General features: G+C 50.4%; 2 protein-coding genes across 7 annotated transcripts in view; one reads left to right on the top strand and one right to left on the bottom strand.

Moving 5' to 3' along the window:
- LOC114868420 (protein phosphatase 3 catalytic subunit alpha) overlaps positions 1-859 on the bottom strand; it is a 46,765-nt gene extending 45,906 nt beyond the window's left edge. For 3 of the 4 annotated variants that reach the window (XM_055513646.1, XM_055513652.1, XM_029171989.3), the window contains exon 1: positions 602-859. In XM_055513646.1, the coding sequence (XP_055369621.1) occupies positions 602-662 (61 nt within the window). In that variant the 5' untranslated portion in view covers positions 663-859. The remainder of the gene's footprint in view (positions 1-601) is intronic. The other variant, XM_029171999.3, reaches the window with a different exon arrangement.
- A 1,386-nt stretch (positions 860-2,245) lies between these two features.
- On the top strand, positions 2,246-14,289 carry LOC114868352 (B-cell scaffold protein with ankyrin repeats-like). Of its 3 annotated transcripts, none has more exons than XM_055513564.1 (17): positions 2,249-2,760; positions 3,151-3,256; positions 3,347-3,736; positions 4,878-4,966; positions 5,047-5,185; positions 5,264-5,406; positions 6,318-6,432; positions 6,597-6,793; positions 9,819-9,882; positions 10,092-10,280; positions 11,637-11,699; positions 12,262-12,395; positions 13,404-13,458; positions 13,597-13,626; positions 13,812-13,891; positions 13,969-14,003; positions 14,078-14,289. In XM_055513564.1, the coding sequence occupies exons 2-16, from the start codon at positions 3,244-3,246 to the stop codon at positions 13,999-14,001; spliced, it is 1,734 nt and encodes a 577-aa protein (XP_055369539.1). In that variant the 5' UTR covers positions 2,249-2,760; positions 3,151-3,243; the 3' UTR covers positions 14,002-14,003; positions 14,078-14,289. The 3 variants fall into 3 exon arrangements, with proteins under 3 accessions (XP_040929187.1, XP_055369539.1, XP_029027672.1); XM_029171839.3 differs by having other exon boundaries at positions 2,249-2,882; positions 3,148-3,256; XM_041073253.2 differs by lacking the exons at positions 11,637-11,699; positions 12,262-12,395; positions 13,404-13,458; ... (2 more) ...; positions 13,969-14,003; positions 14,078-14,289 and adding an exon at positions 11,020-11,248 and having other exon boundaries at positions 2,246-3,256.
- The last annotated feature ends 1,150 nt before the right edge of the window (positions 14,290-15,439 follow it).

Below are 15,439 nucleotides of genomic sequence, written 5' to 3'. Positions count from 1 at the left end.
CCCGAGCGGCTGCTCACGTTAGACCGCAAAAGTGGAACGTCAGACCTGTAAACACAGAAGGCAGGAAGAAGCCCCCCGTACGGCACGGAGATGCACGCGATCGACACCCCCGTCCCCAAATGTGCGATTACAAAACACAGACGACATCAAGCGCTATTATGCAAGAGAGGGAGAGAGAAAACACAACCGACACACAGGAGCCCTTTGACGCGCGCGATGCATGCACAATGAGGGGAAAATCGCCCTTTTGGGGTTGTGCAATATCTGCACGCGCGGTGTAAACGTGCGCGCGGCTTCATGACACCGAGCGCATCCGCGGCGGCGCGCTGAAGGCGGCGGGCGGACGCAGCGGACGCAGCGGAGGCAGCGGAGGCTGGGTCGCGCCTCGCGGGCGCATCGAGCCGCATTTTCGCCTCGTTCCTCGGCCGCGTTCACAAAGTGGAGTTGCCCTCACTTCCTATTTCGCCGCCGCTGTCACGGCTCGGCTAACACCCTTCTTCCTCCACAGCCCTGACAACACGTTCCGACCACGTTAACATCTGCCGCCGCCGCTGAATCCGCCGTGAACACTTCCAGCTGCGCGCGAGGACACGTTACTCACATTTCACCACCCTGTCCGTCGTGGATAACTTCGGCTCATCATTCGGCTTGTTTTCGGACATTTCCAGTGTGATATAATGTTGGGATATAGCAGAAAGGAGAGTGAAAACGGTCCCTCTTGAGTGTGTCCGAGGAAAGAGACCGCAGTGATCTCACTCGGTGCTGTCTGCAGCCAAAAATACTTGCAACAGGGCTTCAGTTTCACTGCTGGAGCGGAGGAGCTGCTCTGTCTGATTTACTGTTACTCTCTATCAAGTTGTCTGAGCGCAGTGCTCAGGCAAACTTGCTGGCGAGGCGGGGCCCGCCCCCTCGGGCTCAGCCGCGTCTTCTCATTGGTCGAGAGGACTCCGCTTGAAAATTCACAATCCTCCTTGGTGTGAAATATATTTTTATAAACTAGTAATACAATTGTATAATACACTAATATATATGCGGATGGAATATATAATAAAAACCTATACATACAATGGCGTAGGAATTCCATTCAAAAAAGAAATGATAAAAACTCATTTAGTTATTATAGTTATTATAATACATTCATAGACATTTACACAGAATAAACAAGGCTGTTTTCATTTGCAAGATGCACAAAGTCGGTCTGGTTTCATCTCTCAGAGCTTTTCAATTCATCAAAATGCAATACTCTCTTAAAGAGGTTCCCCCTTAACACCTGCTCCCGTTACAACAAAAGCCTCATTGTCAGTGAACTTATCACCCACAATAGCCAGGATTTTCTCTGCTTCATTGCAACCTGGCAACCGTCGTCACACTATTACACACTGAACACAGGCACACCTCATCTCAGGAGCTTGTGGACTTGTAGAAGTCTCATCTCTGTGCCTCTATCTCTTGCTGCTCAGCTGCTCATAACCTCCTGTGCTCACCTTAGTCAATAATCAATACGCTGTAAATTAATCTGCTCGCTCCTGTCTGACCTGTCTGGTTTTCTGCCTTAAGACCCGTGTTTAATTCCACTTGCCATGTCACAGACAGAGTGGCATTATTGACCAAGTGTAGATGAGACAGGCAACAAAATGTAATGGCAAAAAGGAGACTAACAGCTTTATTCAACTGAATAACATTAAAAAAGAAACAATGCATCTGTAGCTCGTCCTCCCTCAGATTCTCCAAGGTGTGAATTAGAGTGTGAATGGTCCCCTGTGACTGTGAGTGACCCTGTGAAGGCCACCTGTCCCCTCTCGCACAAGCTGACAGCTGGAATTGGCTCCAGAACCCTGAAATCTCCACAATACTCAACAATGCAATTAAAAATCTTGTTATTTTGACAGTTCGCAAAATTTGTATTCAGATAAAATTATTATAATTATTTGCTCTTTTGTTTTTAATGGCCATAAAAAGCTTCTTTATCTCAGCGCCAAATTAATCTTATCTGCAGTGTTTTCGTTTTCTTTCACTTGATTGACAGTTTCCGTGACCTTTGACCCTGGCCAACTTTGTTCATTACCTCCTTCAGATCAGTCTCTGCAGACTATGGGCAGGTTTTCATGCCTTGCCTTCGTGGTTAACTCACAGAATATGTGAGGAGGTGCTCCAGCCTTATCTGTCACTGGTGAGTCACCAGGTCCACAGAGCAGGAGTCTCCAGCGTTCACCTGCTCAGCCGTGTGTTTCACTCCCCCAACTCCTGATCAAAGGAAATAAATAGCAGCAAACTGCTATTAGTGAGACGCTCGTGTGGTATGAGTCAGTTGTCTGGCAGGTGGAGGCAATTAATGAAGCCCCACGTTTTACATTTCTCTCAAAGAGGGATTAGACCGTGTGTGTGTGTGTGTGTGTGTGTGTGTGTGTGTGTGTGTGTGCAGCAGGTCACAGAGTCCCACCACCTTTTTAACTCTGCTGCAGTGGAGACATTCACACCAGATCATTAGTTTAAGACGCCTCAGCTTCAACTTGTCTGTTTGCTCTCATCACTCTTCAGACTTAATTAAACTACGTGACTGCAGACTGCAGATGTCCATCTTTGTGCTCATTGGTTGTTGATGCAGATCTATTTTGTCTGTGTAGTTCCTCCATTGTTGCATTGTGTTTGTCATTTCATTTCAGCTTTGGCTGATTTGAACTTTGAAAAGAGGACATTATTCAAGCTGATGCTCCGGATGATTAGACACAGCGTGCTCAGGTTCATCAACCAACCTATGAGGTGATGATGGATTAAAGGGCAACTGTTAGAACTGGCTAAGTCCTTATAAGTGTCATTCTCTGCTGTCTGCCCTCATCACAGCCCGATGGTGACGGCTCAGCCTGAACCTGGTTCCGCTGCTGGTGAATCTCTCTTTCATTTCAATCTTAAAATGTAAATTGGCCAAAATCTAAAGATGATTCTGTTGGGATTTGGGGCCACATAAAGAAAACTGCGCGTAAGTGAATTGAATGTGTGGTCGTTAAAGGTTTGACTTTACCAGTAAATTCACTTTAGGGACTTTCCACCATGTTGAAGTTGACCAGCATTGTCACCACGAGGGAGAAAAGTCATTTTGTTTTGCTGGGTTTGAAAAAAACAGTCTCATTTACAATCACTTTGATGCAGCAGGAAACTCCCTCTTATCTGGGCTCCTCCTGACAATAGCAGCGCTGTTTTCCGTGTCACTGGTGAGCAGGACCTGCCTACAAGCACACTGCAGCCATGAGCCAGTCAGGTAAGCCGCCCTTTGAAATGGATCTGGAAGCTCTTTCCAGTTTAAAAACGTTGAACTAATGCTGTTTTTCATTTCTTATCCTTTGTGCAGCCAAGCAGCTGCTCATCATCTATGAAGCCGAGGCAGAGCAGTGGGCCAGTTACCTGCGCTCCGTCTTCACTGGGCCCATCCCGGCGTCTGGGATCTGCTGCTATGACATCACCGGGGGGTCCGGCCGGGACGAGCCGGTCCTGCGCCCGTTCGCCTGCAAGCTCGTGATCCTGTCCAAGGGGCTGGTGGAGGCGCTGAGCCAGAGGCTGCGCGCCCTCCTGGCCCGCGTGCTGAGTCCCGCTGCCGGGGTGGTGGTGCTGCTGTGCGGCGTGGACAGCCTGACCCCGCTGCTGGAGCTGGTGCCGCTGGACGCCAACGAATGCCTGCAGGTTTCCAGCGAGCAAGATGCCAATGAGTACCTGTCGGCTGTGACTGACGTCGTGAGGAAAGGTACTGGAATGCTTTAATGCTGCCTTCTTTCCTCGATGCGGTTTGAAAGTAGAGACTGGACGTCAAACAGGCAAAAATCCAGTGAACCCTTTAACTTTTTACTTTACACATTAAGTGCAATGTAAGTAGGATCCACCTCATTCAAACAATGGGCAGTGAACTCAGCCATGTCCTGTTTCTGCTTATCGAAAGCCCAGCCTCACTCTCAGCCTCTGTGCTCATTGAGCTGAACTACTTACAGTCGCTCAGAGCCCAGTCCCTTTAACGAGCCTCTGCTTCAGGACACTTCGTACGCTCTTGTTGCTTCACAGCCCTGAATGTCAGGTCTCATCATTTGCCTGCGTTCGTGTTTTTGAGCCATCTTACCGAGTGTTTTCTTTTTTTCCTTGTGCTGAAGATTGACAACCTATATTTTTTAGCACCAGCTGCAGCTGAGACATCTTGGATGGAACTTTGTGTATCTCTCACGTCTCCTCATGTGCCCTGCCAATTATCATCTGCCTCCGTCCCGGCTTTATTTTTCTAGCTACAGTATCTGTATGAAATCACAGGGTGGAGGAGGGGGCTCGTATTTAAACAGGTGTGTGCATGGTGCGTGTGTGTGCAGGAAGGACATGCAAATAGGCAGCCCTTCCTCTTTAGCCAACACTGATTACTCATGGTGAGCCATGCAAATTCAAGAGCCCTCTGCATCACTCTATCGCACAGAGACAGTGAAGTGGTTGAGGCCAGGATCCCACAAACAGTTATATTTTAACCCAGAAGTAGCCTATTCAAACCAGATGATCCTGTTTGTTTGTTAGCACATGCAACAGACGTGTAGGTGGAGGAGTTTTAGTTTACACATGTGTAAAAATAGCCCATGATAACAAAGGACAATGAGGAGCCACTGCACTACTAGTGTTAATGTAACGTTCACTTTCCTGCTTTGTATTTGAAATAAGAGCATAACAGTGCATTTTTGCATTTGATGCCAAGTTTTTAAACAACATTAAGCTTTTGGCTCAAACTGCACTTGATGCTATTTGACTATGAGGAGAAGTGAGGAGTTACAGAGTTAGAAGGGTGTATCCTCTGGGAACCATGAGCGTGGCCTGGATCTAATGGTTCCTCCTGAGGTTGGGTGTGTGCTCTGTTCCAGGTGTGGGTTCACCCTCAGCGGACCTCAACCCCGTGGCGTGCGGCGGGTCCGGATCGGTGCTGGTGGTTCCGTCCAGGGTTCTCTGTGGGGTGAGGCTCCTGTCGTCGGCCCTACAGCCGTTGTCTCCTGCATCAATCACTGTGATGACTGTCCGCTGCGTGTTGAGCAGAGCTGCGTGGAGGTGTTCGTCCTCCTGAAGAACCGGGCCGTCGGCGGCGACGCCCAGCTGGAGTTCTCTGGTGGGAACCACACGCTGAGCGTGACGCCGGCCCGCTGGAACGAGCGCACGCTGCGTGTCAGCGCACCAGGTGAGCGGAGGCCACGAGAAGACAAAGGCGCACGGCTGCCCGGACGCTGAGTCGGCGGTTTTTGCTTCTGCCTTGCAGACTTTGCAGCGGGCCGCGTCACAGTCACCGTGCTCAGCGATGGCGCTGCTCTGGGATCAGCGGCGCTGCAGTACTGCAGCAGCACGGAGGAGCTGGGCCACATCCTGTCCAGGCTGATGGACCCCGTGCAGCTCATGTGTGAGGTAGTACTGATGCTGCGCTCCCTCCTGGCACCGGTTCTGTTCAACACGTTGAAGGACAGTCACATAAGTTACTGTGTGACTTTACAGAAATCTACTTTACTCCATCACAAGAAAACGTGGTACTTTTACAATTTTTTAGAGTTTTTTATGATAACTTCATAATTCGTCATAATTCTCATGTCAGACTAAACTCCATGTATTAAATTCACATTTTTAGTTCAGTGCTTTCAGATTTGACTTGAGCACTTTTACATTATTAGTAGAAACAAATGGACTTTTGTTGTTTGACGGTGTTGGAGTCTCATCATCGCAGAGCATCATCATCATCATGTGAAGCTCAGGCGCTTTAGGGGTGTTTTAATCTTTTCCAGCTTTGGAAAAATCAACAATCATTTTTCTTGTCTTATTTATTTTAACCATCAAAGTTGTAGATGACTCCAAGCAGTAAACCAGTGGATGTGCAACAATGCACAAATGTATTCAGATGATTCTCCCTCATTTACTGATGAATGAAGTGCAGCGCTGTTCTCTCTCAGCAGAGAAGTTGAGAGGTTTGTTATTTCATGCGTTTCTACCTGACCCGTTCTTCTGTAGCTCATAAACAGCAGTGACTCGCCCCAAAACACATCGATCCGCTCAATCCATGGGGAAGAGGAGAAACTACAGTAGATCAACAGAAGCAGGATGCTGTGTGTGTGTGTGTGTGTGTGTGTGTGTGTGCGCGTGCGTGCGTGTGTGATGCCGCCTTCCTCAAATTAAACGCAGCGCAGGCTCTGTCGGCAGCTGACGCTTGGTTTTCATCAGGTGTCTTTTGCTCCAGCAGCAAATCTGAGCGAACTGGATTTTGGGGGTTTCTTCCTACATTCTCCAGGTACAGCCGTTGTTCTTAGCTGTGTGTCTGTGGGTTTCAGGCGCTGCAGGTGTCCTCGGTGGAGAAGCTGGATCAGAGGCTGGCCTCCATGCTGCTGGAGGCCATGCCCGGTGAAGGGGTGCAGGGGCTGCGCTGGCCCGAGCAGCCGCAGACAGGTACACGGGCCAGAACCAGAGCAGCTTCTGTGCTTTGATCATGGGTTCAATGATCGCTCGCTCTCCTCCACGTGCATTAGTTAGTGTCCAGTAATTGTTCTGGACTGAGTGCTGTCATAAAAATGCTTTCCTGTCTAATCAAACCTGGCAACTTTCCACCCCAGAGCTTCAGCGGGAGGATCTGCCGTCCCTCCTCCACTTCGCGGCCCAGTTCGGCCTGCGGCGCGTGGCGCGTCTTCTCCTGCAGGTTCCCGGTGCCGCGCGGGCGCTGCACGCGGCCGACCGCCGCGGACGCACGCCCGCCGAGGTGGCGCGGGAGCACGGCCACGCGCAGCTGCACGCGCTGCTGAAGGAGACGCCGGTGAGTGCTGTCACCCAGCCTTATTGCAGCCGTTTAGCTCTCCTGACCCTCCAACCAGCAAAGACGTGAGTCTGTCCAGATGTAATATCTGCTAAATGAAAGTCTTCCGCTTCCAGTTACCTGCTGACACCTGAAGGAGGAAGCACCAGCCCTGTTAGGTCTCAGGGGGAGCCCAGCAGCACTCAGTGCTCCTACCAGCGCCAATAAGGCGCCCTGAGTGACCTGCGTGTGACCCCCCCCCCTCAGCCGCCATGCCTGCGGTAATGGATGGACGGCAGCGCCCCCTCCTCCCGTCCTGACTCCCTTTGGCCTCCGAGGTTCCTAATGGAATCGCCCACAGCGCTTTGTTCATGCATGGTCGCCTGCATACGTTTAGACAATTAGCGCTCCCGCTAACATCGAGACCTGCAAAACCACCGCTTCCTCATGTTTCCCCTCAGTGTGTAGATACAGTAACGCACACTGGCCTCTCACGCGCTAATGAGCAGCAATCCAAATTTAATAGATCCCTCACAAGCATGCAAATCCCTTTATTTGATAAACCTGGAGGACACAAGCGCCACAGTGTTCCTTCCGATGCTAATTCCATTAGGCGGTGAGGACATTACTATTAAAACAACACAATGCACCCAGTGACAGACAAAGCCGGCACCGCTGCTGGAGCTGATTTTCTGACTGTCCCGCGTCCAAAGCGAAGCAGCATCGCGTGAGCCGCTGGGCTCCATCGCAGGGCGGGTTCTGTTCTGCCTCCAGTTTCATTAACACCGCCTCCCCCTCCTCCCATTAATCAGCCCATGATGCATCAGTGACTTGGGCGTCAGCGCCGCGGTGCTCTGTCAATACATCGTGGATGGATGGCGGCGCTGCTGCGGCGCAGCCTGAATCACGGGGCCCCGCGTCAGAACCACTGCGCTTCCGCCTTAATTAGCTGTGAACTGCTCTGGAGGGAAACTGAATTATTCAGAGGCAACATAACTAGATGACAAATATAGAAAACGCTCTACTGTTATCTACGATGGCAACATCGTGCCCGCTAATAGCATTTACCAACACTAACGCGCTGTCCTTATTTAATATTTGAATACTGGGTCGCACATTTGGCTGCGTGCGACTTGGCATCATTGTATGGATTCAGTGTGTGCTCTCAGATGACGATACAAACAAATGAGCCGTTGGTGCCGCGCGCACCGTGTGGACTGGGTTTCGTCCAGGAGCAGAGCAGCCGAGGCCGACGCCCCCTTCCACCGGTCCAGGCCCTGCGCCGCTTCCTTTGCCCATATTTGCATGCTGCGTTTGTTTGGTCTAACTGCATTGTGTTCATTGTCTGCACCCTCCTGAGGTTTGTTTATGATTTGAATGATACGGTCGCTGTCGGGACCTCTGCTTCCACAGAACCGCGGGCCCGGCTCCATTTTGCAGTGGCGCTCATGGTTCCCAGAGGATGCGCCTCATGACTTGAACCATCCCCTGACAGCTCATTTGACACCGACAGCTGGGCAAATGTTTTGTTTACCCCGCATCTCGACATCCAATCAGCGGGTCGCCATGAAATTTTAAACACTCACTCTTGGCTAATGCCTGCTAATGCATGCTAATAGACAGCACTGCCACTGTGAGGCATAATGACGTTGGGTGGGTTTGGTGCAGCTCAGACCCATTAGCAATGCCTGTCTTTGCATATGATAAACTGGTACATTACATGTTTGGTGTTGGCTGTGAAGATCACACATCTGATTAATCGAAACACAGTCGTGATGACCATCTCTTATTTTCTCATGCCTAAAAAACCCAAACTCTTTCCTTTGCCAGTTCTACACTCCGCAGTCTGCCATGCATCAAACGCTCTTATCCTCAATCCACTGCTGGCGCTGAGAACTAAGAGCAGCCAGGCTGCTCACTGCCCGATTCAGCTGCTGAAAACATATTTACTCCCCTTATCCCACGCTAGATCCACTCGAGATCTGCTCCCTCAAACCAAATCAAGCCGCAGCTTTTTTCCGAGGCGCAGCCGCTCGCGCTGCTGTGAGTGAGTTTGTGTGGACGTGTGGCCCTTAGTGCCGCGCTGCTACAACATCTGTAAAGTGATTGAGTATCTGCGGTTAGTAAATAAATTCCACACACCCCCCTCCCCCAGAAAACACCACACTGGCTCCAGCACAGCATCTGTCTATTATCACTGGACGTTCAAGCTGCGCTGGTAATTAACCCATCCTGTTTCCTGTTGGGCCCGTTACGAACCGCTTCTGTTAAGTAATGCATTCGTAGCAGCCAACAAGTCATTTGCAGCACTAGCATTGTAATATTGTAATTGAGTCATGAGTGCCTGTGTTGCTTGGAAACTGCACCCAGTGTGTGGCAGGTTATGTGGCGGATGTCTTGATAAAAGTGAGCTGCAGCTGAAACGTTATTACTGTAACTTAGGTTTTTGTCATTCACTTCGAACTATATCATCCCTTTTATGTTTGTTTTATGCAAAGAAAAGGCACAAACCGAATTCTTCTTCCAGTCGTGGCAGTAAATGAATATCCATATCTGAGTCTAATTATGAATCCAGCCTGTGCATCAAAGCGAGGGTCTTGAATTGTTCTCTAAATGATATGTTTGAGCTGAAAGGGGAAGATTGTGTGATTTCATAATTACCCCGTTCATACCCCCGTCTGTCCCTTAACGTGTTATTAGCAAATAGGCCGAGCTGCCAGAGGCAGCGCTGCTGCCTGTTCTCCGCGGCCACGGTTCCAGAGCAGCCTCGAACTCCCGTCACAGCCCTGAAATCGCTTTTCCACCACAAGCACCATTAACAATTTCATCACATCTGACATGAAAAGGCTGAATGTTAAAGGACGGCATGAATGCAGGTCGCCTGTCGCGTGACCGTTGTCATCTCACATTTGAGGTTTCATTTTTTTTTCCAGGTGAGAAAATGAGCTGACAGGAGGGATCTGATTCCCATTTTAACCCGAGCACAGACGCGTGGATTAAACCTCGCTTTGCTCCAATTCTAACACGTCTCTACCTGTTATTACAGAAGGTGTCAAACGTCTCTGAGGACAGAAGTGACGCCGGCGTGTACGAAATAATGTGCACCGCAGGTAAGCGAGGACAAAAGCAGAGGCAGTGATGAAAATGTTTGGTTCCAGCGCGTCATTAAGGCAGGTTGATGTACATTTCCACCCCCTACACTGACGGCAGCGCCGTGTAGAGCTGCATCCGATTAGCAGGGAAATGATGGATGGGGGGGGGTGCAGAACTTTACCATTACCTTCAAGCAACGCTGCAGTAAAGTCTTTGTGCACCACAGATGTGCAGAAGGAGCAACGTGGAGAAGAGGAGGAGGAGGAGGAGCAGGAGGAGCTCTACACGCCGCTGGGGGGAGATGATGAATACGACACCATCGTGAAGGCTGTGGACATCGCCAACCGCCCACCTGCACCCACGCCTCGACCGGAGAGCACGGCGCTGCAGGACAGAACCCCCTTCATCGCCCAAGGTACAGGTCCGGGTCCAGACGCCAACGTGAAGCACAGGCAGCGCCGTGAAGAGGCGCCTCTCAACGCATTGTTCCCTTTTTGTGCCACGCAGTTTGTTTTGATCCCATAAACCACAGGAACACGCTGCAGAGCAAACAGGAGCGGGAAAGAGCCGCGTGAAGAGCCCTCGTTCTCAGAGCGCTCAGTTCCAGCTGCCTGAATATTTCATGACAATGGAACATCCAAAAGTGTCTCGTGTTATAAGGCCGACAAATCACCCGAGGGCACAAACAAAGGCAAACGCTCTCACATGCACTCACCATCAATTACTGTTCACACACACACACGCATGCACACACACGCACACGTGCACACACGCACACAAACAGACACACACGCATGCACATACACGCACACACCCACACACATACACACGTACACACACGTACACACACGCACACACACACACACACACACACACACACACACACACACACACACACACACACCCTGTGCAACAGGCTCCTTCTTATTATGCAGCCTTCTCGGTGCTGAGCTCTGTCCACTCGCTCCACTGAGGTCTCAGCAGAGCTTACGAAGCAGAAAGCCCAGCGAGTGCAGGGAACGGCCCGCGTCCCAGCATCCACTCAGTAACAGAGGGAACTACCGGGCTGCCATCTGCAACCAATCTTGGCCAGAACCAGGCCAAGTCAGCCAGAATAAGTCATTACACATGTTTTCCATCGTCCTTGTCCCCAGAGCGTACGAGAGAACGAACGGAGGAGGATTCTGAGGTTTCCATCTATTGAGACGCTGGAGCTTCAAACCGCACGGTGGATCACATTCTGCTGCTCGCTCCCAGTGATGCAGCCTGAGACGTGAGAGGACTCAGGGCCGAGGCCGTTACGAGAGCAGCACGAGTGGAAATAATGAAGAGTTGCCTTTTGTCAGCCGGCTGCAGAGCTGAAATGATAATGAAAAGTAATCACAAGGGGGGGGGGGGGGGGGGGGGGGGTCGTACCTCCACTCTCAGCACTGATTGAGGCCACAGAGACGGCCTGTGCTGGGGGAGCGAGGCGGCGACGGAGAGCCCGGCGAGTGGAGACTGGAGGAAGTAATGGGAGGCAGGCTTGGACACAGCGGCCTTTCAGAGCTCAGACCAAGGCGTCCAGGTCCAATCACGAGGCCGAGCGCAGACGCAGCCATAACAAACCGGAGCCTGAGGTTTTACAGCTGCTCACATTGTTTTTGTCTGATGATGTTTTCTTTTAGGTCGTTTCCAGTTATTGGCCTGTGGTTTAGTGTGTGGCGCCATCTTGTGAATAAACATTAGAAGTGCAGGTATTTCTCAATCATGAACTGTTCCATATATTCAGTGTTCCAGAAGAAGACGGCGCCGCAGGCTGGTGCTGATCTCTACTCACTGCCCACTAAACAAGGTGAATACGACGAGCTGCAGGAACGGAGGGATTCCCCCGTTTTCATCGGAATAATGCTCTATTTGACTCACGCGCTGGCAGTTTTCTTTATTTCTCGTTCATTCATTCGCCCCTCGTTGCTGGGATTAGTTTATCACTCCGAGCGCTGCAGCCTGTAATTCTTTCTTTTTGGCTGCTCTCTCACGGCTCCCTGCTTTAATTACCCACTGAATGCTATCAGTTAATGGTGACACGCTCAGATAATATGCGGCGTTTTGTTGAATTAATTAAAAAACAAGCGCCGTGGGGACGCGCGTCGCTGCAGCGCGCGCGAGGACAGGTAGCGCGTCGGCGCACAGTTGGACGCTGATAAACGCTCAGAAACAGTGTCAGAAACAGCGTGAGGCACGACGCCCCATTACATCCACCACCCACGGAGATTTAAAACGCCCTTTATCTTCTCTGCTGCCTCGCTCATGAACCAAACGCAGGAATAAAACGCCGTCTCCTGTTCCCGCAGTCAAAACAGTATCCAACTGCACTGTGATATTATTCTGACTTTTTCTGACTCGTGATTTCTCAGCGCGAGGCCGAGGCGACGCCGTCTCCTCCACCTACGACGCCGCGGGGCCGAGGGTGAAGGCCGCTTCCGAGGACGAGGCCCAGCGGCGGCTCGGCAGCTGGCCTCGGGCCCAGAGGAGCACGTGCAGCCAGCAGGTACGGGACCCGTAACCGGAAGAGCACGTGCAGTAAAAGTCCCACCATCTGCTGCTCAGCGGTGCCAACGCACGAAATGAGCTGCTCACACAGAAAGTAGTTAGTGTCGTAGGACGGAACACTGCTTTGATGCTTTCGATGCTGCAAGGTGCATTTAGATGTAAAGCATTAAATAGGATCTGTGGGTTTATTAAAGCACAATCGCCTGAAAGTAAAAGCTGGACAGGAACGTTCATGCTTCAGATCTCAGCTGGAGTTTGAGTGGAAGATGAAGACGAGGGAAAAGCTGAATAAACTTCACAAGCTGCTGATTCAGGCTGAAGTGGCTGCAGTTTGCAGCTCCACCGCTAGGTGTCACTAAAAGGTCCAGGCTGCAGCTGCTTCTAAGAGGATGCTTTAGTTTGTGGGGAAATAAAACAGGAGACGTCTGCGTGTGGAATGACCCCTTCTGGTCAGAGAGGAGATGACAGCAGGAATGATCACACAGGGCCTTATATATGAAATAACACAGAAGCAAAGCAGGTGTAAATATGATGAATAAATACAAGTACAACAGAAAATGGACCCAATGATGGATAAATTATAGAAAAAAACATTGGGCTGTAGTTTTATTTGACCTGCGCCCATGTGCACGTCGACTAGAACCAGACCATTAAATAAAGGCTAATAGATGTTTAGAAATAAGAGAATTAAAAATGCTCCAAATGACCACAAACACATACAAATGTCCAAGAATGAATCTAGACAGACTGGTTCCAGCTCCCAGACCGTTGGACTGGGATTTAACCGATGGAGATGAAATTCAAACTGGTGTCACACAGCGTCAGGGGAACGGGACCAGGCAGCGTGAACCCGTTACATGTCTGTTCCAGCGGGTTGTCGGGTGTTTAACAATGTGTGCGGACGTGGTTTCCACGGCGACTGCAGAAGCGGCTCTGCGCCCGCGGGTCCGACCGCGTGAACACACGCGTGCTGGTCTCACGCTGAGGCCGCCGTTTGTCCCCGCAGGAGGCGCCGAGTCAGCGGAGAGCGGGCAGCGTCAGCAGCGGCGACGGCGTCTACGGTAAATACCCCGTCCTGCACCAGTCCACACACAGGCCCAGGTCCTGGAGCGCAGCATGAGGACGCTGGGCGCGACGTGCAAGTTACAAATGACTGCACGAGGCCTCGCGTCTCTCTCTCTCTCTCTCTCTGTCTCCAGATAAGATCAACGTCGTTCATCACTCGCCAAGTGAGTCTTTAAGAGCAGGGTTTCATGCCTTCGTGGCTCCTTCTCTCCCGGCTGCAGCAGTGGGGAATTAATCCACAGGGAAGTTTCATTTAATCAACTCCCCAGTGTCGCGGGTTTGATCCACACAGTTTCACTCGCACTCATCGGGAGACGTTTAATTCCTTTTACTGAGCCGCTCTCCCCAGGTGCTGCGGCGGAAAAAAACCGGAGAAGAAACAAGTCGGTGGAGTCTGATTTCTACAGCACACCGCTCAAAGGACAGCATGTAAGTGTGCTTCCGTTGCAGCGGGAAGCTCAGGAACACACCATGAATAAAACACGTCCTCCTCCATTGTTCTGCAGGCGAACTTCTTCTGGAAAGCTGACAAACGCTGAAGGTGAGAACAGAACACAAATCATTTCAAGTCATTTGTGTTCAAATTAAATAATTGTTCATTTCCCATATTCACAGGCTCCTTTACCCAACACAGAATCAGCCTTGGACTTCATTTAATCAAATACAATAATAGAATATCACTTATCTCTGTTTTGTAATTAAAAGTACAGACTGATGAAATCACCTTCTATTTGTTCAGCTCCAGTTGTGTCTAATTAATCAGTCTACTAACAATCTTGAGTTGTGTGACAGTGTTTCATGTCTGGAGTAAATTGAAACCTCTTCTCTCCGTCGTGTCCTGTTCCTTCCACCCGCGGCCTGTAGAGGGCGCTGCACGTCTAAACATGCCCCTCAGCTCCACTGTTGCACCGTAGACATCTGTTTAGCACCGAGGCACCTGCTGACCTCCTGATGGCTGCAAGGCAGACTATGAAAAACATATCCATAAATGTTTATGAATCCAAACACAGTTCAAAGAAGTTAAAAAGAACTCACGCAGCAGGTGAACGTCGCGTTTTCCACCCTGTCTGTTAGAACGCAGAACAAAAAAAAAAAGAAACAGAGAACATGTGTTGGTTTTATATCAGCAAACGTCTTTTCAAGGGAACGAGGCACAATAGAAATAAAAACACTTACAGTTTTTATTTTCTCAAGATTCAGCTGCACAAGTTTTTGTCTGTGGAAAAACATCCTCAGGTTAATTCTCCGAAGCCGCCATCAAACATTTACTGTATGGACTTGTCAAAAATCTGAATTTGCTGTGATTTACAGAAGCCGACACTGCGTCCGAGCGCACACAGACACCAGTTTGTTGCTGCGGCCGGAATGAATGAATAAGAGCTGCATGGGGAATTCAGTGAATGCGCGGCTCAATCCGAGCCGGGCCTGGAAGCGCAGGCAGAGGCTGAGCCGCTGCCAACAAAGCAGCTGGGTCCACGCCGGGCACATTTTTTCTCCTCAATCATGCTCTTTGTGAATAATATGTATTAATGCCATCCCCACTAAGACCTGCCAGTTAGCCTTTGGAGATGATCTGGCTTCAGGACCCCATGGCATTTGAGGCATATGCTCGCCTGTCACCTGCTGAGCGCGTTTCAGAAGCGCAGGCCTCGCTTCACGGCATGCAAATATCTGAGGAGCCATTCCCCCGTCGACGGCAAACAAACGGCGAGAGGACGCCGTGTGTGACCCACAACAAACACGCTGCTGTTTGTGGGTAGCGGCACAAAGGCCCAGGATCAAAGGGTCACCGCTGGCTTAAACAAGCGCACTGTATATGAAATAGAAACGCATGAGTCGACTGACTGACCTGAGATCAGTCGACTGAGCATCAACATTGTGCTTGTAGTTTGTGTATAAACACCATCCACACGCTTGGTAGCATGATGAGGCCCACGCGTGTTCTCACGCTGGCACAACAAGTGACTCTGATGTCAT

Source organism: Betta splendens, chromosome 2 (genome assembly GCF_900634795.4).
Source record: "Betta splendens chromosome 2, fBetSpl5.4, whole genome shotgun sequence".
In the NCBI taxonomy this organism is placed as follows: domain Eukaryota; kingdom Metazoa; phylum Chordata; class Actinopteri; order Anabantiformes; family Osphronemidae; genus Betta; species Betta splendens.
The sequence above is the reverse complement of the archived record's forward strand: the minus strand, read 5'-3'. Positions and strand labels throughout refer to the sequence as shown.

Bases quoted from the DNA above. Each gene is read 5' to 3' on its own strand.
- LOC114868352 (XM_055513564.1), top strand. The intron at 4,967-5,046 runs GTGAGGCTCCTG...CGTGTTGAGCAG, and splicing joins CGTCCAGGGTTCTCTGTGGG to AGCTGCGTGGAGGTGTTCGT. The intron at 9,883-10,091 runs GTAAGCGAGGAC...TGTGCACCACAG, and splicing joins CGAAATAATGTGCACCGCAG to ATGTGCAGAAGGAGCAACGT.